The sequence below is a fragment of the Bufo bufo genome, chromosome 7 (assembly GCF_905171765.1).
Source record: "Bufo bufo chromosome 7, aBufBuf1.1, whole genome shotgun sequence".
Classification (NCBI taxonomy): Eukaryota; Metazoa; Chordata; class Amphibia; order Anura; family Bufonidae; genus Bufo; species Bufo bufo.
In genome coordinates, this window is record NC_053395.1 from 118,050,944 (window position 1) to 118,076,064 (window position 25,121).

Here is a 25,121-nt window from a genome sequence, read left to right on the forward strand (position 1 = left end):
AGTAGCAAACATCCCACTGACTGTCTTCCCACCAACTCCAACACGTTACCTGCATAGAACACCTGATACATTTAGTTGTGCAATGGTTTTTGAAATAGTACAGTGACTTTCAGAAGGTATTGGCCACATCCAGATGTAGACCTCTCAGTTCAGGCATTCTTAAGTGGCACGTAGAGATGAGTGAAGTTTCAAAAATTAGATTCAGTTGCTTTGCTGAATTTTTCCCAAAATTTTGTTTCAATTCAAATTAATTCATCACGAAGCACATTAAATCAGGTCCATCCCGGCCTACAGTTAAACTTTAGGGAGAATGTATCCTGGTGGACAACACTGTGCAGTACAACAACAGGCATAGCTAGTCCTTTCCGGTAGTGAAACAGTTACTGTGCATCTGAATAACAGGAAGGTCACATATATGGCCATGCACATCATAGTACAGGCCACCTACTTTCCTAGCTAACCCCTGGCTAAACAAAAAACCTGCATCTTTCAGTAAAGCAAAAATAAAATAAAAAACACTGCGCGTCCCAGCGGGTTTCCTAATGACTCTTTAGTGGCACAAAATAAGGACATGGAGGCAGAGCCAATAAAGCAGTGGAGAAAAAAAGGTTCTTTTAATGCATGTTATGGCAGTGCAAACACATGCCTTAGAATCCCTTCTGTCAGATGTTTCACTATTCGGCCTCATGCACACGGCCATTCCGTGCATTGGGGCATTCCGTGCATTGGGGACCGCAATTTGCAGTCCCCAATGCACGGGCAACTTCCGTGCGGCAGCTGGGACAGATCGAGACCCATTCAAGTTGAATGGGTCTGTCATCCATTCGCACCATAAAAAAACAGAACATGTTCTATATTTTTTACGGTGCAGAGGCACGGACAGAAACACCATGGAAGCACTCCGTAGTGCTTCCGCGGGGTCCTATACCTCCATTCCGCACCGCTGCTCCGGATTGCAGCTATGGCCGGGCAACGGCCATGTGCATGAGGTCTCAGGCTGATTTTACAATTCACTTATTTGGTCAGTAATTGTCAGTCCAAAGCAGGTGTGGGTCAAACCCCAGAACAGGTGCAGATCTATTCATGATACCTAATATGAGAGTAGGCTTGGCTCCTGAATTTGCCTCACCATAAGTGATGGAAATAACTGACCAAATAACAGAGGTGTGAACTCCGCCTTACAAGTCAATATTAGTGTAAGCTCAAATTTATTGGTGTGGACTTAACCATGCAGTGGCCAAATATTTAAGAAGTGGCCCCACAGGACAGTGAGCAGAGTGTCAGCAGTAAGGTTGTGTTCACATCAGTTTATTTTTCCGTTCTTAAGCTAATATTGCGGTCACATGCCACTATTATGCTACCTTTCTACATCCACACTGTACTGATGCTGCTCCTAATTAAAAGGGTGCATTTTTCCAGGCTCGTCTCACTGGGACCCACACCTATATCTGGAACGGGGCCCTGATAGCGGTGGTGGAGGGCGCACTGCGCATGCACAGCCACCCTCCATTTATTTTCCACGGGGCCACCGAAAATAGCTGAGCTATTTTTGTCGAGCCAATAGAAGTGAATGGGAGCAGTGGCCGGTCATGTGCTGTGTGCTCCCATTCACTTCTATGGGGAGCGTGCTTGGTGGTGACCGGACCGGTGTCCTCCAGTCACCACTTTATAAGTGTGGGTCTCAGGGGTGGGACCCACACCTCTAAAACAATGGGGGCATATCCTAGCGATATGCCCCCATTGTCTGTGATGAGACAACCCCTTTAACATTTGTGCATGCATAAATACAGGCAGACATTCTGCCCCATTAAGGCTTATTGCACACAACAGTATATTTTCACGGTCCGCAAAACGGGGTCCCGTTTTTCCGTGATCCGTGACCGTTTTTTCGTCCGTGGGTCTTCCTTGATTTTTGGAGGATCCTCGGACATGAAAAAAAAGTCGTTTTGGTGTCCGCCTGGCCGTGCGGAGCCAAACGGATCCGTCCTGAATTACAATGCAAGTCAATGGGGACGGATCCGTTTGACGTTGACACAATATGGTGCCATTTCAAACGGATCCGTCCCCATTGACTTTCAATGTAAAGTCTGGAGTCCCTTTTATACCATCGGATCTGAGTTTTCTCCAATCCGATGGTATATTTTAACTTGAAGCGTCCCCATCACCATGGGAACGCCTCTATGTTAGAATATACTGTCGGATATGAGTTAGATCGTGAAACCTCATTTCCGACAGTATATTCTAACACAGAGGCGTTCCCATGGTGATGGGGACGCTTCTAGTTAGAATATACTACAAACTGTGTACATGACTGCCCCCTGCTGCCTAGCAGTATCCGATCTCTTACAGGGGGCCGTGATCAGCACAATTAACCCCTCAGGTGCCGCACCTGAAGGGGTTAATTGTACTATCATATCCCCCTGTAAGAGATCAGGGCTGCCAGGCAGCAGGGGGCAGACCCCCCCCTCCCCAGTTTGAATATCATTGGTGGCCAGTGCGGCCCCCCCCCCTTCCTCCCTCTATTGTAATAGTTCCTTGGGGCCACAGTGTGCGCCCCCCCCCTTCCTCCCTCTATTGTAATAAATCATTGGTGGCACAGTGTGCGCCCCCCCCCCCTTCCTCCCTCTATTGTAATAAATCGTTGGTGGCACAGTGTGCGCCCCCCATCGGCCCCCCTCCCTCTATAGCATTAACAACATTGGTGGCCAGTGTGCGGCCTCCCATCTCCCCCCCCCCCCAGATCATTGGTGGCAGCGGGTTACTAGCAATAGTACAATAGTAAAAGATTCATACTTACCTGGGAGCTGCGATGTTCGTGTCCGGCCGGGAGCTCCTCCTACTGGTAAGTGACAGTTCATTTAGCAATGCGCCGCACAGACCCTGTCACTTACCAGTAGGTGGAGCTCCCGGCCGGACACGAACATCGCAGCAGCCACCAGCAGGTAAGTATGAATCTTCTACTATTGTACTATTGCTAAGTAACCATGGCAACCAGGACTGAAGTAGCGTCCTGGTTGCCATGGTTACCGATCGGAGCCCCAGCGATTAAACTGGGACTCCGATCGGAACTCCGCTGCCACCAATGATGGGGGGGGGGGAGATGGGAGGCCGCACACTGGCCACCAATGTTGTTAATGCTATAGAGGGAGGGGGGGCCGATGGGGGGCGCACACTGTGCCACCAACAAATTATTACAATAGAGGGAGGGAGGGGGGGGGCGCACACTGTGCCACCAACGAATAATTACAATAGAGGGAGGGGGGGGGGCCGCACTGGCCACCAACCTATTATTACAATAGAGGGGGGGGCCGCACTGGCCACCAATGATATTCAAACTGGGGAGGGGGGGAGGGTCTGCCCCCTGCTGCCTGGCAGCCCTGATCTCTTACAGGGGGATATGATAGTACAATTAACCCATTCAGGTGCCGCACCTGAAGGGGTTAATTGTGCTGATCACGGCCCCCTGTAAGAGATCGGGTGCTGCCAGGCAGCAGGGGGCAGTCTTGTACACAGTTTGTAGTGTATTCTAACTAGAAGCGTCCCCATCACCATGGGAACGCTTATGTGTTAGAATAAACTGTCGGTTCTGAGTTTTCACGAAGTGAAAACTCAGCTATGAAAAAGCTTTTATGCAGACGGATCTTCGGATCCGTCTGTATAAAAAGTAACCTACGGCCACGGATCACGGACACGGATGCCAATCTTGTGTGCATCCGTGTTCTTTCACGGACCCATTGACTTGAATGGGTCCGTGAACCGTTGGCCGTGAAAAAAATAGGACAGGTCCTATTTTTTTCACGGCCAGGAAACACGGATCTCGGATGCGGCTGCAAAACGGTGCATTTTCCGTTTTTTCCACGGACCCATTGAAAGTCATGGGGTCCGTGAAAAAAAACGGAAAACGGCACAACGGCCACGGGTGCACACAATGGTCGTGTGAAAGAGGCCTAAGGCATATGTTTTGTATGCTTGTGCAGAACAAGTCACTGTTTCTTAGGGCATTAACATGTATGTGAGAGGGTGTGTATAAGCAGTTATCTGCCCCTGTTAAGGCACACTTGGTCCCAACAAGCCACTATTTTTTTTTTTTTTACCGATAACATTGCATGTGTTTAAACACCATCTTTCCCAATAAGGGACTATTTTTGGATGCTTGTACAGTATGTTTTTAAATGTGCCATTTGTTAACACTGTCAACCATGTTTTTACCCATAGCTATATATGTCAGTAACACACTTTCTTTATTTGCTATTGCTGTGATTGCCATCAGAGAGAAAAAGCAACAATTTGTAAAAAAAAAATTATTGCATGTTTGCATGTTTATTTGGTTAGTAAAACAGTACAAATGTTCAAACAAAATGTGTAAATTAAATGAAACCATCTACATTGGTTGAGAGTGTGGTATATTGTACAGTGTGAACCTTTTTATTATCAAGTTTAATGAATAATCCTTGAATATTTTATGTACAACACATTACTATATATACTAGCTATTATCTCATATATATAAAAATGAGTTTCTGTCTGTCTTATTCTTTATGCGCGACCAAACGATTGGACTGATCTTCACCAAATTTGGCACACAGGTAGATCTAAGATCTCTAGGACGTACCATTCCTGAGATATTCCCAAAAAATTACCCGCATTAGCCAACACAAGCCAGCCATCCTTTCACTTAAATCCGAACTGCCATTTACACGGTCACATGTCCCTTATTAGCCAATAGAAGCTCACAGGTCCTACTCCACGTTGTCATAACAACTGATCACGGGTTTTAGCAGTTCGCAGGTCCTTAAGTATTCAGTCAAATGAAGTATGACGGCACAACTACACTTCTACATGCATGGGGGGCAAAGGCCACTATTAAACGGACAATCGCTGTGGAGTTCACTGTTAAAGGAGGGGGCGCTGTGGAGTTCACTGCTAAAGGGACGGCCACCGTGGAGTTCACTGTTAAAAGGGCGATCACTGTGAAAGTCACTGTTAACCCCTTAAGGACTCAGCCCTATTTCACCTTAAGGACTTGGCCATTTTTTGCAAATCTGACCAGTGTCACTTTAAGTGCTGATAACTTTAAAACCTTTGACTTATCCAGGCTATTCTGAGCTTTATTTTCGTCACATATTGTACTTTATGACACTGGTAAAATGAAGTAAAAAAAAAATCATTTTTATTTATAAAAAAATACCAAATTTACCCCCAAAAATTGTAAAAAATTGCAAATTTCCAAGTTTCAATTTCTCTACTTTTATAATACGTAGTAATACCTCCAAAAATAGTTATAACTTTACATTCCCCATATGTCTACTTCATGTTTGGATCATTTTGGGAATGATATTTTATTTTTTGGGGATGTTACAAGGCTTAGAAGTTTAGAAGCAAATCTTGAAATTTTTCAGAACTTTTCAAAAACCCAATTTTTAGGGACCAGTTCAGGTCTGAAGTCACTTTGTGAGGTTTACATAATAGAAACCACCCAAAAATGACCCATTCTAGAAACTACACCCCTCAAGGTATTCAAAACTGATTTTACAAATGTCATTAACCCTTTAGGTGTTCCACAAGAATTAATGGAAAATAGAGATACAATTGAAAAATTTCACTTTTTTGGCAGATTTTCCATTTTAATCAATTTTTTTCCAGTTACAAAGCAAGGGTTAACAGCCAAACCAAACTCAATATTTATGGCCCTGATTCTGTAGTTTACAGAAACACCCCATATGTGGTCGTAAACCGCTGTACGGGCACACGGCAGGGCACAGAAGGAAAGGAATGCCATACGGTTTTTGGAAGGCAGATTTTGCTGGACTGTTTTTTTTGACACCATGTCCCATTTGAAGCCCCCTGATGCAACCCTAGAGTAGAAACTCCAAAAAAGTGACCCCATTTTAGAAACTACGGGATAGGGTGGCAGTTTTGTTGGTACTAGTTTAGGGTACATATAATTTTTGGTTGCTCTATATTACACTTTTTGTGAGGCAAGGTAACAAGAAATAGCTGTTTTGGCACCGTTTTTATTTTTTGTTATTTACAACATTCATCTGACAGGTTAGATCATGTGTTGTCACGGATGCGGTGATACCTAATATGTATACTTTTTATTTTATTTATGTAAGTTTTACACAATGATTTCTTTTTTGAAAACAAAAAAATCATGTTTTAGTGTTTCCATAGTCTGAGAGCCATATTTTTTTCAGTTTTTGGGCGATTACCTTGGGTAGGGCATGATTTTTGCGGGATGAGATGACGGTTTTATTGGCACTATTTTGGGGTGCGTGTGACTTTTTGATCGCTTGCTATTACACTTTTTGTGATGTAAGGTGACAAAAAATGGCTTTCTTTACACCGTTTTTATTTATGAATTTTTTTACAGTATTCACCTGAAGGGTTAGGTCATGTGATATTTTTATAGAGCCGGTCGATACGGACGCGGCGATACCTAATATGTATACTTTTTTTTATTTATGTAAGTTTTACACAATAATATCATTTTTGAAACAAAAAAAAATCATGTTTTATTGTCTCCATATTCTGAGAGCCATAGTTTTTTCAGTTTTTGGGCGATTATCGTAGGTAGGGTCTCATTTTTTGCGGGATGAGATGATGGTTTGATTGACACTATTTTGGGGTGCATATGACTTTTTGATCACTTGCTATTACACTTTTTGTGATGTAAGGTGACAAAAAATGGTTTATTTAGCACTGTTTTTTTTGTTTTTTTTTTACGGTGTTTATCTGAGGGGTTAGGTCATGTGATATTTTTATAGAGCCGGTGGATACGGACGCGGTGATACATAATATGTATACTTTTTATTTTATTTATGTTAAGTTTTACACAATAATATCATTTTTGAAACAAAAGAAATGATGTTTTAGTGTCTCCATATTCTGAGCCATATTTTTTTTTATTTTTTGGGCGATTGTCTCAGGTAGGAGCTCAATTTTTGCAGGATGAGGTGACGGTTAGATTGGTACTATTTTGGTGGGCAAACACCTTTTTGATCGCTTTCTGTTGTACTTTTTGTGATGTAATTGTTTATTTAGCACAGTTTTTACGGTGTTCATCTGAGGGGTTAGGATTAGATATTTTTATAGAGCCGGTCGATACGGAAGCGGCGATACCTAATATGTATACTTTTTTTTTCCTATTTTTTACCAATTTTTTTTTTTACTTTATTTGGGGAAAATGACGTTTTTGTTTATTTTTACTTGAAACTTTTAATTTTTTAGGGGGGAAACTTTATTTTTTAAACTTTTTTTAACTTTATTTTTTGTCCCACTTTTGGACTTCAACTTTTGGGGGCCTAATTCCTTTTACAATGCATTCCAATACTTCTGTATTGGAATGCATTGGCTGTATGAGTAATACTGTGTGTATTACTCATACAGCTTCCGGCCTGTGAGATCCAAGGGGCTGGATCTCACAGGCTCGTCACCGGAAGGCAGCGCGATGCCTTCCTTAGACATTGCTCTGCCTTCCATGCCATCAACCCCTGCCGCGCCGCAATCGCGATTTCAAGTTAGGACGTACCGGTATGCCCTGAGTCCTTAAGGACTCGGGAAACAGGGCGTACCGGTACGCCCTAAGTCCTTAAGGGGTTAAAGGGGCGGTCACTGTGAAAGTCTTTGTTGAAGGGGTGGTCACTGTGAAAGTTACTGTAAAAGTGTCTGTCACTGTGAAAGTCACTGTTAAAGGGAAGGTTACTGTTAAAGGGGCGATCACTGTGAAAGTCACTGTTAAAGGGGTGGTCACTGTGGAGGTCACTGTTAAAGGGGCAGATACTGTGAAGGTCATTTTTAAAGGAGCAGGCACTGTGGAGGTCACTGTTAAAGGGGCAGGTACTGTGGAGGTCATTGTTAAAGGGGCGGGCACTGTCGAGGTCACTGTTAAAGGGGCAGATACTGTGGAGGTCATTGTTAAAGGGGCAGGCAATGTGGAGGTCACTGTCAAAGGGGCAGTCACTATTAAAGGGACGGGCAATGTGGAGATCACTGTTAAAGGGGTAGACACTGTGGAGGTCACTGTTAAAAGGGCAGCCACTGTGGAGGTCAATGTAAAAGGGACGGCCACTGTGGAGGTCACTGTTAAAGGGGTGGGCACTGTGGAGATCACTGTTAAAGGGGCGGGCACTGTGGAGGTCATTGTTAAAGGGTCGGTAACTGTAGAGGTCACTGTTATAGGGGAAACTGTTGATATCTTTTTACGACACACGGACACATAAAATGAAATAGATGAAATTTACCCGTGCGAAGTCGGGTCTTTCTGCTATTCTTCAATTAAAATGTGACAGTATGTAGACAGAGTTTAATATTTGTTCATATCTATAAACCATCTGAAGTGTTCAATCAAATGGCATAGTTCTTACCTTACCTTAGCATTATAGGCAATGAAGTTTTTTGATAAAGCATCAGGGGTGTGCATCCATGATTTATCTGGAAAGACAAGATTGGACTGAGTTCATAGTGTATCTCATAGTAAATTATTGTTAACCTTCATATCATTAACATTGTAATTTATTCTAATATGGACTGTTCTTACAAACAGGGGAAGAGGCACAGAACTGTGGATAAACAAATGCATCAAAATTTCACGCCAGGTCACTTTTACTACATAAATTAGCTGTCATTTTGCTCTAAAGCAATACTGTATAAAGTATGATTAAATTAAAAAGGTTTGGACACATCATATTAACTTTTACAAATGTGATGGAAATAACACTACACTGAACCTACTAATATATTATTGCCAAAGGCATCTGTATAACTGTACCCTGCTGTGCAGTGCTGTGCTGAAGCAGTACCCCAGAATATGGTCACTGCAAAAGGTTAACTGGTGTAATGTTAAAATATTCTATTTAATGGATTTGTACACCCTACATCACTGTATGGATAAGTCAGGGTGAACACCTCAACTCCTTTATGTCGCCAGGATATGGACCTGATTAGAGTCTAGTGATGGCTAAAGTAGAAATAGGACCGACTTGTGCTTACTCTTCAGAGTTAGGCCTGAGCTCAGAGAATCTTCACCTCTGAGACGTCAAAAGAACAATTGCTGTAGTAAAGGGCTCCAGAGCGAGACAAAAATGAAAAAAATTAGAAGGTCTAGCATCTGCAAGGGCGTGCATTGGAGTCAGTCAGCAAGGAACTGTATTGTGCTCATTTATGGCAGAAAGAGACTATACTGCTGTGAGAGGGAACATTGCTAACACACCCTTCCACACTTTGACCATCTGCATCTTAAAGGGGTTATTCAAAGTATAAAAGATCCCCCCCAATGCCTGGATCCCTCATATACATTATACTTACCTGCTCCCTGGCACATGTATCTCTCCGGATCCCTGCACGGCCACCGCTGCATCTCCCCGCAGCTAGGGAGGCTTGTCCCTGTGATGGCCTGCTATTGGCTGCTCCCTCCTCTCACTGGATGTTTTGATCCATGCAATGTAAGTATAATCTATACAAGGGGGAAGGGATCTTTTAGACTTCAGACAACCCCTAATTCTGTACCCCTTAGCCTGGAAATTACATAAACATCTACTAAGGACCTGACTGTCAGCCTAAGGTTCTGCAGAGAGAGACTTTTGAAAGACAGACAGAAGGAGTACATAACCCTCATGTTACAGATGACTGTGAACCCACTGTGCCAACTAACCAGATTGGCTTTGGGTTAAACCCTAAGGGTGCTATTCTGCCTCCCTCCTTAGTATTCATCTTTTAACCCCTGAACAGGGATATGGCCTTTGCTGCAGACCATATGGCTGCAGCTGCTGTTGCCACCATCATGGCATTCGCGCTGTCTGCCTGCCATCATTTTCCTTACTGTATGGATGCTGCTGTTGCCACCGTAGCTGCTGCAACTCCCTGCTGCTATTTCCCCTACTGTCAATACCATTACCATTACAAAGCCACCCCTACTACTACTACTACTACTACTACCCCTAAACAGCTGCACAAACAACTACTGCCTTGTCTGTTGCATGCTGGGCTGCTACTGCTGCTTCTTTAGGCCACTATAGAAGCAGCCACTATGCCACTATCACCCTACCCTTTTCACATGCAGACTGTACTTCTGCTGTTCCCGCTTGTGTAGCTCAAGTCACTGTTTCTTACTGTATGTCATTAACTTGTGTGTGTGTGCATACACAGGAGCAAGGATATGTCCCTGTTAAGGCATAATTTCTGGATGCTTGTTGCCAACAAGCCACAGTTTTTTTTCCAATAACACTGTGTGTGTTTAAACACTATTTGCCCCAAATAAGGGACAATTTTTGGAAACTTTCTAATATAAAAAAGCATAACAAGTGTCGGTGTTGTGTGCTATTAAACAGGCTGTTTGATAACACCATGACCTATGTGTTTACCCATATCTATATACTGTATGTCAGTGTGACTCTGACATTATTTGCTATTGCTGTATTTGCATTAAAAAACTTAAAGGGGGAAAGAGAAAGAGCAATGATACATTAAAAAAATTAAAAAGAGATAAAGAAAAACTATATATAAGAGACCTCAGAGTGTCATATACAAACTTTCAGGTCAATTGGAGCATATTTGATTTGTTTAGAATAGATTTAGACATCAAATTGAAAAATTCAATGATTCGGACATGGAACAAATTTCAAGAAATGTGTTTATCTTTAATTGTGATACCCAAATATTGTTTTCTAAACACAGAATACAGAAATATCTTTTATTCTTATTACAAGCTAGTAAATGTGTTCTACAGTATCTGTATACATGAATTTAGTGTAGCCCAAAACTGAAGCTACATGTACACTATTCAAACATGACTCCACTGGATGTCTGCTAATAATAGTTCTAACATTTTATATTAACACCTTGACTACCTTCCCAATTTTAGATCTTGAAGACAAGCAGCAGAAGGTGAGCGTTGTGTAGAGTGGATTGATAGTTGATTATTAAAGGGTTTCTGTCACCTGAAAAATTGGGTATTAAACTGGCTGACATTAGATAACTATATTAGTGCTATCTCACTGCCTAAAGTCTTTATTGAGAAAAATTATCATTTATAATATGCTAATTAGCCTCTAGGAGCAGGAGGGGGGGCGATGCACCTGCTCCTAGAGGCACAGTTTGCCCACCTCTTCTCACGACCTTCTTCTCTTGATTGACTAGGCCAGGACAGCGCTGCTCTCCTCCCGCCGGCCGTGTCTGCAGTGTAAATATCGCACTGTTCAGTATTCGGCGCAGGCGCAGTGAGGAAGCCAGCAGCCGCCGAGCATCCTTCCCTTACTGTGCCTGCGCCAAATACTGTACAGCGCGAGATTTACACTGCAGACACGGCCGGTGGGTGTAGAGCAGCGCTGCCTGCCCCTGTCAATCAAGAGAAGAAGGGCGTGAAAAGAGGTAGGCAAACGGAGCCTCTAGGAGCAGGTGCCACGCCCCCCCCCCCCGCTCCTAGAGAATAATTAGCATATTATAAAAGTTCATTTTTCTCAATAAAGACTTTAGGCAGTGAGATAGCACTAATATAGTTATGTTCAGCTGACATTAGCACATCACTAATGTCAGCCAGCTTAATACCCATTTTTCAGGTGACAGAAACCCTTTAACACCTTAACCGCCCCGTGTCGCTAGACCACAGGTTGCGCAGGATCCGCTTCAAGAGCAGCAGAGTGGGGCTGGCGCTGTCGGATCACGTGGTGAGGCATACACAAGCAGCGCAGCCCTCCCTGGACCTAGTACCAGCACTGCCGTACAACATGGTGAAGTGGCGAGCACCAGAAGGGCAGTTGAAGCTGGTACGGTGGCACGTGCAGTAGTTACCCCGTCGCAGCCACCGCACAGACAGGCCCGTAGACCCCCTAGAGTCCCTGAGGTGCTGGCAAATCCTGATTGGCAGTCACCAACTTCAGCTGCACCATTAGTTCCCCCTTTCACCGCCCAGTCTGGAGTTCGGGTTGAGACAGCTCAGAACGGTTCGGCCCTGGGATTTTTTGAGCTGTTCTTGACTGCGGAGCTCTTGGACTTAGTCGTGGCAGAAACAAATCGGTATGCCACTCAATTTATATCCGCCAACCCGGGAAGCTTTTATGCCCAGCCTTTCCGGTGGAAACCAGTCAAAGTTTCCGAAATTAAAATTTTTCTGGGCCTTCTCCTCAACATGGGTCTAACCAAAAAGCATGAATTGCGGTCATATTGGTCCACAAACCCGATTCATCACATGCCCATGTTCTCTGCTGCTATGTCCAGGGAACGATTTGAGGCCATCCTGCGTTTCCTGCATTTTAGCGACAACACCACCTCCCGTCCCAGAGGCCACCCAGCTTTTGACCAGCTCCACAAAATTCGGCCCCTCATAGACCACTTCAACCAGAAATTTGCAGATTTGTATACCCCAGAGCAAAACATCTGCGTAGACGAGTCCCTAATACATTTTACCGGGCGCCTTGGCTTCAAACAATACATCCCAAGCAAGCGCGCCCGGTATGGGGTCAAATTGTATAAGCTCTGTGAAAGGACTACAGGCTATACCCACAAATTTCGGATCTATGAGGGAAAAGATCAGACCCTGGAGCCGGTCGGTTGCCCTGACTACCTGGGGAGCAGTGGGGAGACAGTCTGGGACTTGGTGTCACCCTTATTTGGCAAGGGGTACCATCTTTATGTGGACAATTTTTACACAAGTGTGCCTCTCTTCAGGCATTTGTTCCTAGAACAGATTGGCTGCTGTGGCACCGCGCAAACTAGTCGGGTGGGCTTCCCCCAACGGCTCGTTACCACCCGTCTTTCAAGGGGGGAGAGGGCTGCCTTGTGTAGCGAAGAACTGCTTGCGGTGAAATGGAGAGATAAGCGTGACGTTTACATGCTCTCCTCCATTCACGCAGACACGACAATACAAATTGAGCGAGCAACCCGTGTCATTGAAAAGCCCCTCTCAGTCCACGACTATAACCTTCACATGGGAGGGGTGGACTTCAATGACCAGATGTTGTCTCCATTTCTCGACGCACCAGACGCTGGTATAAGAAGGTGTCTGTATATTTAATTCAATTGGCTGCATATAATAGTTTTGTTCTCTACAGTAAGGCTGGGAGAACACGATCCTTCCTCAAATTTCAGGAAGAGATCATCGAGAACCTCCTGTATCCAGAAGGTTCCGTGGCCCCATCCACCAGTGTAGTTAGCCGTCTACACGAGCGACATTTCCCCGGTGTCGTTCCTGGTACCTCAACCCAACCGTCACTCCGAAAAAGATGTTGTGTCTGTAGCAGAAGTGGAATAAGGCGTGACACCCGCTATTTCTGTCCTGACTGTCCTGACCACCCTGTCCTATGCTTTGGAGAGTGTTTCCGGAAGTACCACACACAGGTACACTTAGCATAGGGATTGCATCTCACAGGACAGGCACACAGGGCTATTAGGGCCCTTTTACTCACAGCTGCTGCAAACCTCTCCTTTCACCTGGGATAAAGTGCATAATGTACTTCGCCACATCTTTGGGCGATTTGCGCTTTGCACATTGTCCCATGGGGAAGGAGAGGTTTGTCCTATAAAAGGTAAAAAAAAAAAAAAAAACACCAGTAAGCAAAAAAGTTAACTTTCTGTTCAAAAAGTTAAAAAAGTTTATATGTTCTGTTCAAAAGTTATTATAAAGTTAATAAAATTTATTGCGTTGCGGCCTGGTTTTTGTTTTGTTTTTTTTACCTTCCAGGTGGACCAACCGATCGACTAGCTGCAGCACTGATGTGCATTCTGACAGAAGCATTGCGCTGCTGTCAGATTACACACAAGTCGGTGTATGCGGCGCTGCAAGACGAGATTTCTCCTCTGCAGTAAAAGATACGTTTGCCGAGGCATATGAGCTGTGGAGGTGGCGGTGTTCATATGCTTTGGCAAACACTTTGTATATATAAAAATAAATAAAAAAATCCCGGCAATGATTTATTCATCCAGATCGATTGATGTGAATGGATAAATCTGGTTTGCCAGGGCATACGGGCTAAGTGGGTATGGATGTTGGGCGGAGCTCCTATGTCCTGGCAGACGCCTTTCCCCTCCTTTTTTTTTTTTGGCAGAGATTTTTTCATCCACATTGATCGAAGCGAATGAAGAAATCTGTGCCATTCATTTTTTCTTTCAGCCCAGAGGCTGAACGGAAAAAAAGAATCTCATTACCTGTATGCTCAATATAAGAAGAATAGCAGAAACTCCTAATGCTGGCCATACATGTAATGATTGCGGAGACCCTCAAATGCCAGGGCAGTACAAACACCCCACAAATAACATTATTTTGGAAAGAAGACACCCCAAGGTATTCGCTGAGGGGCATATTGAGTCCATGAAAGATTGAAATTTTTGTCTCAAGTTAGCTGAAAGGGAGACTTTGTGAGAAAAAAAACTAAAAAATAAATTTCCACTAACTTGTGCCAAAATTATTTTTTTCTATGAACTCGCCATGCCCCTCATTGAATACCTTGGGGTGTCTTCTTTCCAAAATGGGGTCACATGTGGGGTATTTATACTGCCCTGGCTTTTTAGGAGCCCTAAAGCGTGAGAATAAGTCTGGGATCCAAATGTCTAAAAATGCCCTCCTAAAAGGAATTTGGGCACATGTGGTATCGCTGTACTCAGGAGAAGTTGGGGAATGTGTTTTGGGGTGTCATTTTACATATACCCATGCTGGGTGAGAGAAATATCTTGGTCAAATGCCAACTTTGTATAAAAAAATGGGAAAAGTTGTCTTTTGCCGAGATATTTCTCTCACCCAGCATGGGTATATGTAAAATGACACCCCAAAACACATTGCCCAACTTCTCCTGAGTACGGAGATACCACATGTGTGACACTTTTTTGCAGCCTAGGTGGGCAAAGGGGGCCACATTCCAAAGAGCACCTTTAGGATTTCACCGGCCATTTTTTACAGATTTTGATTTCAAACTACTTACCACGCATTAGGGCCCCTAGAATGCCAGGGCAGTATAACTACCCCACAAATGACCCCATTTTGGAAAGAAGACACCGCAAGGTATTCCGTGAGGGGCATGGCGAGTTCCTTGAATTTTTTATTTTTTGTCACAAGTTAGCGGAAAATGATGATTTTTTTATTTTATTTTATTCTTACAGCATGGGTATATGTAAAATGACACCCCAAACCACATTTCCCAACTTCTCCTGAGTACGGAGATACCAGATGTGTGACACTTTTTTGCAGCCTAGGTGGGCAAAGGGGCCCACATTCCAAAGAGCACCTTTCGGATTTCACCGGCCATTTTTTACAGATTTTGATTTCAAACTACTTACCACACATTAGGGCCCCTAGAATGCCAGGGCAGTATAACTACCCCACAAGTGACCCCATTTTGGAAAGAAGACACCCCAAGGTATTCGCTGATGGGCATAGTGAGTTCATAGAAGTTTTTATTTTTTGTCACAAGTTAGTGGAATATGAGACTTTGTAAGAAAAAAAAAATAAAATCATCATTTTCTGCTAACTTGTGACAAAAAATAAAAAGTTCTATGAACTCACTATGCCCATCAGCGAATACCTTAGGGTGTCTACTTTCTGAAATGGGGTCATTTGTGGGGTGTTTGTACTGTCTGGCCATTGTAGAACCTCAGGAAACATGACAGGTGCTCAGAAAGTCAGAGCTGCTTCAAAAAGCGGAAATTCACATTTTTGTACCATAGTTTGTAAACGCTATAAATTTTACCCAAACCATTTTTTTTTTTTACCCAAACATTTTTTTTTTATCAAAGACATGTTGAACAATAATTTTAGAGAAAAATTTATATATGGATGTCGTTTTTTTTGCAAAATTTTACAACTGAAAGTGAAAAATTTCATTTTTTTGCAAAAAAATCGTTAAATTTCGATTAATAACAAAAAAAGTAAAAATTTCAGCAGCAATGAAATACCACCAAATGAAAGCTCTATTAGTGAGAAGAAAAGGAGGTAAAATTAATTTGGGTGGTAAGTTGCATGACCGAGCAATAAACGGTGAAAGTAGTGTAGGTCAGAAGTGTAAAAGCTGGCCTGGTCATTAAGGGTGTTTAAGCCTTGGGGGCTGAGGTGGTTAAGGACTTAGCCCTATTTCACCTTAAGGACCAGGCCATTTTTTGCAAATCTGACCAGTGTCATGTTAAGTGCTGATAACTTTAAAACGCTTTGACTTATCCAGGCCATTCTGAGATTGTTTTTTCGTCACATATTGTACTTCATGACACTGGTAAAATGAAATCAAAAAAATTATTTTTTATTCATAAAAAAATACAAAATTTACCAAAAATTTGTAAAAAATTGCAAATTTCTAAGTTTCAATTTCTCTACTTCTATAATACATAGCAATACCTCCAAAAATAGTTATTACTTTACATTCCCCATATGTCTACTTAATGTTTGGATAATTTTGGGAAGGATATTTTATTTTTTTGGAATGTTACAAGGCTTAGAAGTTTAGAAGCAAATCTTGAAATTTTTCAGAAATTTTCAAAAACCCAATTTTTAGGGACCAGTTCAGGTCTGAAGTCACTTTGCGAGGCTTACATAATAGAAACCACCCAAAAATTACCCCATTCTATAAACTACACCCCTCAAGGTATTCAAAACTGACTTTACAAACTTTGTTAACCCTTTAGGTGTTCCACAAGAATTAATGGAAAATAGAGATACAATTTCAAAATTTTACTTTTTGGGCAGATTTTCCATTTAAATAATTTTTTTCCGGTTACAAAGCAAGGGTTAACAGCCAACTCAAACTCAATATTTATGGCCCTGATTCTGTAGTTTACAGAAACGCCCCATATGTGGTCGTAAACCACTGTACGGCACACGGCAGGGCGCAGAAGGAAAGGAATGCCAAACGGTTTTTGGAAGGCAGGTTTTGCTGGACTGTTTTTTTTTACACCATGTCCCATTTCAAGCCCCCATGATGAACCCCTAGAGTAAAAACTCCATAAAAGTGACCCCATCTAAGAAACTACACCCCTCAAGGTACTCAAAACTGATTTTAAAAACGTCATTAACCCTTTAGGTGTTCTACAAGAATTAATGGAAAATAGAGATACAATTGAAAAATTTCACTTTTTGGGCAGATTTTCCATTTTAATAATTTTTCTCCGGTTACAAAGCAAGGGTTAACAGCCAAACCAAATTCAATATTTATGGCCCTGATTCTGTAGTTTACAGAAACACCTCATATGTTGTCGTAAACAGCTGTACGGGCACATGGCAGGGCGCAGAAGGAAAGAAATGCCATACGGTTTTTGGAAGGCAGATTTTGCTGGACTGGTTTTTTTAACACCATGTCCCATTTGAAGCCCCCATGATGCACCCCTGGAGTAGAAACTCCAAAAAAGTGGCCCCATTTTAGAAACTACGGGATAGGGTGGCAGTATTGTTGGTACTAGTTTAGGGTACATATGATTTTTGGTTGCTCTATATTACACTTTTTGTGAGGCAAGATAACAAGAAATAGCTGTTTTGGCACCGTTTTTATTTTTTGTTATTTACAACATTCATCTGACGGGTTAGATCATGTGATATTTTTATAGACCAGGTTGTCACGGATGCGACGATACCAAATATGTATACTTTTTTTTATTTATGTAAGTTTTACACAATGATTTCATTTTTGAAGGCAAAAAATCATGTTTTAGTGTTTCCATAGTCTGAGAGCCATAATTTTTTCAGTTTTTGGGCAATTACCTTGGGTAGAATATGATTTTTGCGGGATTAGATGACGGTTTTATTGTCACTATTTTGGGGTGCGTGTGACTTTTTGATCGCTTGCTAATACACTTTTTGTGATGTAAGGTGACAAAAAATGGTTTATTTAGCACAGTTTTTATTTTAAATTTTTTACGGTGTTCACCTGAAGGGTTAGGTCATGTGATATTTTTATAGAGCCGGTCGATATGGACGCGGCGATACCTAATATGTATACTTTTTTTTTATTTATGTAAGTTTTACACAATAAAATCATTTTTGAAACAAAAAAAAATCATGTTTTAGTGTCTCCATATTCTGAGAGCCATAGTTTTTTCAGTTTTTGGGCGATTATCTTAGGTAGGGTCTCATTTTTTGCGGGATGAGATGACGGTTTGATTGGCACTATTTTGGGGGGCAGTTTTTATTTTTTATTTTTTACGGTGTTCATCTGAGAGGTTAGGTCATGTGATATTTTTATAGAGCCGGTTGATACGAATGCAGTGATACCAAATATGTATACTTTTTTTTTTATTTATGTAAGTTTTACACAATAACAGCAGGACCCGATGGCACTGCTGCCGCACCATAAAAAGCCGCATGTCTGAATTGACCTGCGGTTTGCGGCTATCGCTGAAACGAGGGGGTCACGGGACCCCCCGCGCATTTAGCCGAGGTGCCTGCTCAATGATTTGAGCAGGCACCTTGTTCCGATCACCACCCGCCGGGCGGCGGTGATCAGAAGAACACATGACGTACCGGTACGTCATGTGTCTTTAAGGACTCGGGAAACATGCCGTACCGGTACGTCCCTAAGGGGTTAAATCGTGTAGTTCAAAAAAGTTAGCCACAGAGGAATCACTGACCTACTGCCAAGACAGGAGAGCAACTAGTCAGTAATAGACTGGGCATTACACACGACTGTCCATAACGACAGCATTCAAAATGTATGGATGCAACTCAGTTAAAGGGCTTCTGTCACCCCCCCAAAAGTCATTTTTCATTTTTGGGTTACTAAAAATCCTTATAATGCGATTTTTCAATATACAGTATAGTGCTCTTACCCTTTTTCGTTCTCTAGTTTCTTTAAAAAACGCACTTTTATAATATGTAAATTACCTCTCTACCAGCAAGTAGGGCAGTTACTTGCTGGTAGCAGCCGCATCCTGCTTTCAAAAAACCGCCCCCTCCTCCTGTTGATTGACAGGGCCAGCGAGCGATCTCGTCCTCTAGTTGGCCCTGTCTGCGTTCTAAATCTCGCTCCTGCGCCGTATCGTTCTTCAGTCGGCGCAGGCGCACTGAGAAGAGGACGCTCGCTCGGCCGCTCCTTCCTCAATGGCCTGCGCCGATGACGTCACATCTACACCCGACGCAGGCGCACTGAGGAAGGAGCGGCTGAGCGAGCGTCCTCCTCTCAGTGCGCCTGCGCCGAATGAAGACCGATACGGCGCAGGCGCGAGATTTAGAACACAGACAGGGCCAGCCAGAGGACGAGAGCGCTCGCTGTATGTGTATGCGCTCGGTGTATGTGCAGATGTGTTCAGTTGAACGGTTTGAACCTAATCTGGTATGTATTTTTTTCTTTATAATAAAGTATTACCATATTTTTTGCCCTATAAAGCGCACCTGCCCATAACATGCATCTAGGTTTTAGAGGAGGAAAATAAAAAATATATATTTTTCATTAGACCTAAGATCAGACCTCCAATGTTAATCAGACCTCAGAACCCCAATGAGACCCCCAATGTCAATAAGACCCTCAATCAGACCTCAGCCCAGACCCTAATGTGAATGACCCCCAATCAGACCTCAGATCAGAGCCCCAATGTGAAAGACCCCCAGACCTTAGATTAGAGCCCCAATATGAAAAAGAACCCCCCTATTCAGCCCTCAGATCAGACCCCTGAATGTGAATGACCCTTAGACCTCAGTACAGACCCCCGTGCTCAGAGCAAATAAAATAAAAAAATCCACTTGCCTCTCCTGCTCCAGGCGCTATGGCCGCCGCCTCCCCGGATCCATCTCCATCTCTTTCTGCCATGCGCTCTGCTGTGACCGAACGAGCACAGTGTGAGCTCAAAGAGCGCTGATTTCCTTACAGTATGTCCAGTCGCAGCACAGCTGATGGCAGAGGACAAGGAAGCAGTGAAAACAAAGAGCTGCATTTACCGCTTCCTGATCCTCTGGTATTAATGAGTGCTTCCATAATGGATGCGCTCATTAGTATTCATCCCATAAGACGCACTGACATTTTCCCCACATTTTGGGGGGGAAAGTGCGTCTTATGGTGCAATAATCTGGTACTTGCTAAATTATTTATATTATGTTTTGAACAAGCCCAGAGTTTATTACTCCAACTTATGTTGCCATTTCTGCTATTATACTCTTTTTGTTTGCAAAATTATATTGGAAACCTGCTCCACCTGCAGCTAATCACAATAATATAGTATACTTCACATTACAAAGAAAAGTATTTACAGTATATTGGTGAAATGATATGCATAAATGATTTCATATTTCCATTATAGATTGAGGCATGAACCATACTTAAATAAAATGACACAGTCTAGATAGATAGAAAGACAAATTGTTATGGGGAGCCGGCGATGCACTCTCCCTTCGCAGCGCCGCCGGCATCCCGCGTAGGTAGAGGAGTGAGGACGCGGCTGGCGTCCTTGTCTCCACAGTAACCAGGGGGCGGGGAGGACCCGGCCGGGCACGCCTCCTCAGTGTGGCCGGTGTCCTCCAACCCCTAGACAACGAGCAGATGGGGAGCTGAGCGCCGATAAGGATGAATCAGCGCTCAACTGAGTTGAGTTGTGTGATGCGCGTCACGTGACGCTGGACACATCACGCGACTCACCAGTCGGGGCTATTTAAACAGGCAGCCTGCTGGCCACAGGTTGCCTGTGATTGGTCTTGCTACCCTCACCAGCATTTTCACATATTGTGTCTTTCGTGTGTTTGGACCTCGGCTTTGCTTTTGACCTCAAACCTGTGACCTCTGTGGAATTGACGTGACATCTTGGTTTCTGACTTCGGATTGTTTTGACCTTGTTATTGTGTTGCTCCCTGTGTACCTGCGTGACCTCCCGGCTTTGACTTTTGGCTTCCTTGACTCTGTTACGGTACTCCTCTTATCTTCTTAAGGCCCCTGCACGTATCTAACGGAGGAACTGATTCCAAGGTGTACACCGTCGGTGAGGACGGGACGTGCAAGTAGGCAGGGATAGAGGTGCGGGTGGATATCAGGGCTGCACTCTTCCCTTCTGTCCATGACACAGATAGATATTTTCAGAAACATTAGGTTTAGACACAGAATTTGAAATGATTGTTGCTTATGCAACCATCTGCTTGTGCTTGTAATTATATACTGTGCAATTGAATATGGATATTCATGTAGCAGTTACATGATAATGTAAATGTCTCTAAATATATTGTTAGACCTATTGATTACAAGTATACAAAGCATGGATTGGCTATAATATAGTAGCACTGTTCTAATACAGTTAATGTACAGTACATGGAAGTCTTAGCCACAATAATTAGTATGATATTAGTCAGTTTCATTATGAACACACTAAATCTTTACTGTCACAAGTACAGAGAAATCTGTACTTTACAGAGTAATTTATACAACCGCTTACCTTTCTTTCTGCTAAATGCCCGATTCATGCTGCACACTGAAACAATTTGTCTTGTCCTTTTTCTTTCTAAAACTAAATTAAATCAATGTATTAGCAATATGAAGCATACGTTTGAGCTCATTGTTTACAGTTTTACTTTTACTCAAGTATAAAAAAGTATATTTTGTTTTATTCCTTTTTATTATGAGCTACTGCACAAAGTGAGTTGCAGTAAAATCGTGACTTTAAAGGGGTTATGCGATGATTAATGTAAAACATGAAAACCAGACATCATATAGTACATTGACAATCTCTTTCTAAGGCTACTTTCACACTAGCGGCAGGATGGATCCGACAGGCTGCTCACCCCGTCGGATCCGTCCTGCCGCTATTTCGCCGTGCCGCCGGACTGCCACTCCGTCCCCATTGACTATAATGGGGACGGGGGCGGAGCCTCATCACAGCACGGCAGTGCACAGCAAGAGGCCGCTGGACTAAAAGTACTGCATGTCCGACTTTTTAGTCCGGCAGCCTGTCACCGCGTACTGCCGTGCTGCACCGGAGCTCCGCCCGCGGCAGTCCGGCGGCACTGCAAAATAGCGGCAGGACGGATCCAACAGGGTGAACAGCCTGTCGGATCCATCCTGCCGCTAGTGTGAAAGTACCCTAACAAAACTAGAATCAGACCTGCACCTCACATGGATCCAGAGATCTCCTCATTCATTGTTCTAATTGCTCTGGTAAATTTGTATTGAACTGGCAGCTCAGGGGTCATGTCCTTTCTGCTGAATCTTAGGGGGTGTCCTTTCTGCTGCAGCTCTATCACAGCTCAGGAGTGGATGGATGGAACTGAACATGTGTGTCCATCTGAGTGAGGTGGACAGAAAAATAAGAAAAAAAAAACAGCAGCTGTCTCTATACAGATACATTTTATTGAATAACTGATTGGCTATACTTAACTTTTAATTACATAAAATTACAAAAGTTTTCAGATCCAGATATAAAAACTGCTGAATATTTTTATATTTGAATATAACAAGTGTATTTGGAGGCAACATAAAATCTAAGCACAATACATAAATGATGGTTATACTTTTTTGCATTACAGAGGGGTAAATGTGTATGTAAAGGTGACATACATATTAGTTTAATCATTCTTCAACACGACTGTTTTAGGAAACTGATGATAGAGTATCCTTGTCAGCCATGTTAAAAATAGCTTGTGGCCAAAAGATCTTCAACCAATTTTATGTATGGACAGTTTGAAAGACTATAATGGTTATATATAGACTAAAATATGTATGATTGTGTCTGTGAAACGGTCATTCATCAGATATTTGTACAATGACAGATCAACCATCAAGCTAACACCTTAAAGGGGTCGTCCCACAAAAATATTGTACAGTTGTTAAACCAGTACCTGAATCTGAATACTTTTGTAATTGCATGTAATTAAAAATTGTGTATAGCCACCGAGTTATTCAATATAATGTTTCTGTATAGTGTCATTTTCTTTTTCTTATTATTTATCTTTTTCAGGCTCACTGAAACGGCCGCACATGCTCAGTTTCATCCTTGAGCTACCTCCTGAGCTGTGATAGGGCTCTAACAGAAAAGACACGCCCACCTTAGCCTCAGCAGAAATTATACTCCCCTTGAGTGTCAGCTTGATATTAATCTAGCAAAGCAATGAAAGGGGGGATTTCTGGATACATGTGAGGTACAGGGCTGGTTCTAGCTTTGTTAGAAAGGTATTGCCATGTCCTATATGATGTCTGATTTTCATTTTTTACATTAATCATAGAATAACCCCTTTAAGTGCAATGCTGATGGTTTCAAAGTACATAATCTCAGTGGCACCTGGAGGGATGTTCTGACACATCCAGATGCCAAATCCAATATTTAACAGGGGTCTAATTTTCATCTTTTCAGTTATGATGTCTGGTCTGAACTCTTTTTTAGGGGGTCTTGTCTGACGTCTGACACCATCTTACATTTTCAACCTATTAGGGCTCATGTACACGACCGTATGTATTTTGCGGTCCACAAAAAACGGATCCGCAAAAGATACAGCTGATGTTCGTGTACATTCCATATTTTGCGGAACAGAACAGCTGGACCCTGATAGAACAGACCTATGCTTGTTCATCATGCAGACAATAATAGGACATGTTCTATTTTTCTGCGGAACGGAAATACGGACAAACGGAATGCACATAGGTACCTTAATTTTTTTGGGCGGACCCATTGAAATAAATGGTTCCACATACGGTCCGCAAATAAAACGGAATGGACACGGAAAGAAAATATGTTTCTGTGCATGAGCCCTTAACAGCCTCCGGACCGCTGAACGCAGCGACGCGTCCTGGAGGCGGTCAATTCATTCCTCCTGGACGCATATACGCGTCCTCTCGCGAGACGCGAGATTTCGGTCAGAGCCGGCCCGCGCATGCGCATCGCGGGCTGGCAAAAGTTTGAGGAGTATTTCGTCAGCAACCTGCCAGCCAATGATCGTCGCTGGCAGGTTGCTGATTTTTAAAAAATCGAATCAGAAGCCATCTAACACCTTATATTTATAAATATAAGGTGTTAAATGGCTTCTCTGCTCCTCTGCTGGTCCTTTTGGTCGGTTGGTTCCAGCAGAGGAGCAGACTTCACTGTGAGTACCCACCAACACCACACTTAGCCCCCAGATCACCCTCCATCACCCCCATCACCCCAATTAACCCCTTGATCGCCCCCTGTCAATCACCTAGTGAAAGGGAAAAAAGTGATCAGTGTAAACTGTCACTTTTTTTTCCCCACTGGTATTGACTGATAGTTTTAGGAAAGTTTAAGTCCCTTGGTTAGGTAGTTAGCGTCAGTTAGCGCCCAGCCCACCGCACCGCAGTCACTTATTCGCTGATTAGCGTATCGCTAATCAGCATTTGTACTTTTATAGTATCTGTAAGTGATCAAAACTGATCACAGTCAGATCTATAATTGTATTAGTGTCACCTTAGCTCGCCCTCCACCCAAAACGCAGTGTATGCCCGATCAGGCCTAATTGGTAGCCCACACGTGCGTTCACCCACGCCCGCCCCACCGCAGTGACAAAGAAATTTTTTTTTTTGATCACTGCACAATCACTTTACAAGCGCTGCGGCGATAAAAAAAATGTGTTTTGATATTTTTTATCAATCGCAGCGGCCTCCGGTACTTCGCTAGCCTCCCATTTGTAAGACAGGCTTGCTTTTTTTCTTGGGTAGTCTCAGGGAATACCTCTAAATTTAGTAGTCCAAATGTCAAACAGGGGGTATTCTTCTGAAGAGGCCTACAGGATTCTGACCCAGTCAGATGAGGAATGGGAACCCTCATCTGACGAATCTAGCGGGTCAGAATATGAACCTGTAGAAAGCAGTGGCAGTCTGACCCAAAGTTCGGACGAGGAGGTTGAGGTCCCTGATAGCACCAGGCGTACCCGGCCCTGTGTCGCTAGACCACAGGTTGTGCAGGATCCGTTTCAAGGGCAGCAGAGTGGGGCTGGCGCTGGCGGATTACGTGGTGAGGCATACACCAGCAGCGCAGCCCATCCTGGACCTAGTACCAGCACTGCCGTACAACATGGTGAAGTGGCGAGCACCAGAAGGGCAGTTGAAGCTGGTACGGTGGCACGTGCAATAGTTACCCTGTCGCAGCCACCGCAAAGACAGGCCCGTAGAGCCCCTAGAGTTCCTGAGGTGCTGGCAAACCCTGATTGGCAGTCCCCAACTTCAGCCGCACCTGTAGTTCCCCCTTTCACCGCCCAGTCTGGAGTTCGGGTTGAGACAGCTCAGATCGGTTCGGCA

General features: G+C 43.2%; 1 protein-coding gene across 3 annotated transcripts in view; it reads right to left on the reverse strand.

Annotated features, from left to right (window-relative positions):
- The window catches only part of GULP1 (GULP PTB domain containing engulfment adaptor 1), a 729,290-nt gene extending 707,909 nt beyond the window's left edge, over positions 1 to 21,381 (reverse strand). For all 3 annotated transcript variants that reach the window (XM_040440801.1, XM_040440803.1, XM_040440800.1), the window contains exons 1-2: positions 21,316 to 21,381; positions 8,372 to 8,433 (exon numbers count right to left, since the gene is read on the reverse strand). In XM_040440801.1, the coding sequence (XP_040296735.1) occupies positions 8,372 to 8,433; positions 21,316 to 21,343 (90 nt within the window). In that variant the 5' untranslated portion in view covers positions 21,344 to 21,381. The remainder of the gene's footprint in view (positions 1 to 8,371; positions 8,434 to 21,315) is intronic.
- Positions 21,382 to 25,121: the final 3,740 nt, after the last annotated feature.